General features: G+C 69.7%; 1 protein-coding gene across 1 annotated transcript in view; it reads left to right on the forward strand.

Annotated features, from left to right (window-relative positions):
* Nucleotides 1-2,117, forward strand: part of AURANDRAFT_71036 (hypothetical protein) — a gene marked incomplete at both ends in the record, with an annotated part of 7,443 nt that extends 5,326 nt beyond the window's left edge. The window contains one exon of the mRNA XM_009036072.1: nt 144-2,117. Within this exon, the coding sequence (XP_009034320.1) occupies nt 144-2,117 (1,974 nt within the window). The remainder of the gene's footprint in view (nt 1-143) is intronic.
* Between the last annotated feature and the right edge of the window lie 1,193 nt (nt 2,118-3,310).

The raw sequence follows: 3,310 nt of genomic DNA on the forward strand, positions 1-3,310 counted from the left end.
GGATCGGCGACGGCACCTGCGACGTCGCCTGCAACGTCTCCGCCTGCGACTTCGACGGCCCGGACTGCGCCAACGGCACGTCGGCCGTGCCGACGAGCAAGAAGTGGGCGTCGTCGGGCTCGTCCGCGTCGACGCCCAAGAAGCACCGCTGCGCGACGGGCTGCCCGTCGACCTGGCTCGGCGACGGCTCCTGCGACAAGAAGTGCGACTCGCGGGCCTGCGCCTACGACGCGGGCGACTGCGGCGGGCCCGCGCGCTTCGAGAACGATCTGCCCGGCGGCGGCGTCGGCGAGCCCGTCGTCCTGCGGGTCGGCGACCCGGCGGCCTACGCGAACCTGAGCGCGAGCTTGTCGAACTGCACCGTCGACGCGGCGACGCTCGAGGACGCGCCGGCGCTCGTGGGAGAGGCCCTCGTGTTGACGGAGACGAAGGTGCTGGTCTTGATCCTCGACGGCGAGGCCGCGGAGGCCCATTTTCCCCCGCGCAACGGCACGAACTCGTCGAACGCCACGTCCTGGTCCGCCGTCGTGCGGGCGACGTGCGACGGGGTTCGGCCGACGGAGCTGCGCCTCAACTTCACGCTCCTCGACGCGCGGTGGCCGCCGGCGCCCGAGGCGCCGAACGCGACGGCGACGAACGCGTCGGCGCGCCCCCTCGTCGCCGCGCGCTGCGACGCGGCCCACTTCGGCGCCGGCGTCGCCGTGGTGCGCGTCAACCGCACCTGGACCGCGCGGCTGCCGCTGCCGCGGGATTTGGCGGTCTCCGACGTCGTCGCACGGTTCACCGCTTCAGTCACTGAGGCCAACGGCACCGCGGCGACGGTCGAGGCGCCCCTCGTGCGCGTGTTGACGAACGACTCCTCCATCGGCGCCAACCGCAGCGTCGACGCGGTGTTGGCGCTGCCGGGGAAGGCGCTCTGGCGGCGGCTGGCCAATACCAACGAAGCGCGCGACCTCGCGGCCGCCGTGGCGGCCTGGCGCCGGCGCCGGGACTCTTCGCCCCTCGTCGTCGCCGGCCTCGTCGAGCTCGTCGTCGAGGCGACGGCGGCCGTCGTCGGCTGCGCGTCGTTCGCGCTCGAGACGCGCGACGCCGGCGCCGTCGACGACGACNGCCCGCGGCGCGGGCGGCGCCTGCTCCTGGACACCTACGGCGAGTCGCTCGTGCGCGTGAACCGCCTCTACAACGCCGAGTTCGGGACGAAGGTGCGCAAGGTGCCCGCGCACATGCCGCACATGATCGACCGCGACGTCGTCGGCGCGATCCAGAAAAAATACGCGGAGCCGTGGCGCGAGACCGCGTCGCACCGCTTCCGGTCGGGCCGCGACGTCCAGTACGCGTTCGCGTACTTCCACTACGTCATGGGCACCTTCGACGCCGCGGCGCCGGATCTGGACGAATTGTGGCGGGTGGAGATCGACGCGGACGGGTCCGGGGCGCTCGACGGCAACGAGGTTTTGACGCTCGCGGCCATGGCGCTGGGCAAGGAGCCCGACGACGCTTATGTGGATGAGATCTACGCCTGCGCGTCGTCGGAGCGCGTCGGCGCGGCGCTCCGGCGCTGGTGGCGGCGGCTGCCGTCGCCGCGGTTCGCGCGCGCGGCGGCCGCGGACCGCGGCGACCGCTGGGCGGACCCGGGCCGCGCGGTGACGCTCCCGTCGCTGCGGCGCTGCGACGACGCGCGCGAGGGCGTGCTGCGCCACGCGAAGCTGCGCCGCGAGCGCCGCGAGCGCTACGTCGTCGAGAAGAATTTGGACGAGGTCGCCTTCGAGATGCTCTCGGACGACTACAACGCGACCAAATCGCAGCTCGACTCGATCCGCGCGCGGCGGACCAAGTTCATCTGCGTCAACGACAACGTCGACGACATGACGCCCGAGCTCGCGGCGCTCTTCCGCGACTTCTTCGCGTCCTACTACCCGCGGCGGTCCCAGTTCGAGCTCCCGCCGGGGTCGCGGAACCGCCACCTCCGCCTCGAGGCCTACGAGCGCGACGCGCTCAAGGACAGACTCGCCGCGGGCCTCGCGGTCGCGCTCGCCGCCTGGGGCGCGGCGGCGGCGCTGCGGCGCCGGACGACCGCGGGGGCAGGCGAGGACGAGGGCAAGGGGAAGGCCGAGTAATGTGGCTTGAAATCGGCTACTAGCGCCCGACGTGTGCGTGCGAGAGGGACCAGAAGGCGGATCGATCTTATGAACGTGAGGGCGATAGGCGATGGGAGGGCGACAACGCGCGCGTGGAACGGAGTGAGGGCATCTAGGCGCCATCTATGTGCGCGCGCTGGGTAGGCGGGATGGCGCGAGTTGGCTTGGCACATGTTGTTGTGAGCTTAGCGATCAGGACAGGTTCGGCAGTTATGGCCTGTTGCATGGCAAATGCTGCATTTATGGACACGCGTTGTAATTTCTTCGGGATCGATTTCTCCTTCCTCATCTACTATATTTTCCAACTTGTTAGCGTTTTTGTTGGAAAGCCACTTCATGCTCCGCAGATAAGCAATCACTTCATATGCCTCTTTGGCGTTGACCATAAACTCGTAGACTCCGGCTAAGATCTCACACGCGATGGCCTCCATCTTGCCTAAGAAGTTGTCATATCTTTGGTCTCGATCGCGAAGGACCGTCGAACGATCGGGTGAGATCGACGCGCGGCGCGCGCCCGCGCCCTTTCTGGGGGGATGCGCCGTTGGCGGCGAACGTGGCGATGGCCGTGTGCCGAGCTCTCCGAGGGCCGCCGAAGACGCGAGGCGGATTGTTCGCCCCGCTTCGGCTCCGACGCCGCGAGGAAGTGCTCTGATCGAGTCTCTCAAAGAGCCGCGCCGCCGTGAGGCGCGAGGCGGCGAGGCGAGGGCCAAGAGGGCGCGGGGGGGAGGCGCGGAGGAGAGAGCGAGAAATTTCGGACGCGGCCGCGTGCGTGCGGGTCGGTTGAATCGTAGATGTTGAGCAGTAGATGATGAGCAGTGGTAACGCTCTCGTGTCGCACACCCAAACCTCTCGGACGATTAGCCTCAATATGGCCTTCGCGCCGCGCCACAGGCCGTATGAGGCCGCCTGTGACCCCCGCGCCGCTTCCGTCCGCGTCTACTAGTCCCTGCGCGGTCGCGTGCCACTTTTGAGCGCTGGAAACGGCGTGCGCGCGACGGCGCACACGGCCTCGGAAACCGCCTGCGGGAGCGGCCGAGCAGCGGGCGGCGCTGGACGCGTCCGGAGGTCGCCGCGGGTCCGTAAACCGTCGCGGCGGTCCGTCCATGTTGCGCATAGATGCGGCGCGCGCTCAACTGCGTCGGCCGAGGCCGTGGTCGTGGTGCGGCGCGCGG

This window comes from Aureococcus anophagefferens, assembly GCF_000186865.1.
Source record: "Aureococcus anophagefferens unplaced genomic scaffold AURANscaffold_4, whole genome shotgun sequence".
Classification (NCBI taxonomy): Eukaryota; class Pelagophyceae; order Pelagomonadales; family Pelagomonadaceae; genus Aureococcus; species Aureococcus anophagefferens.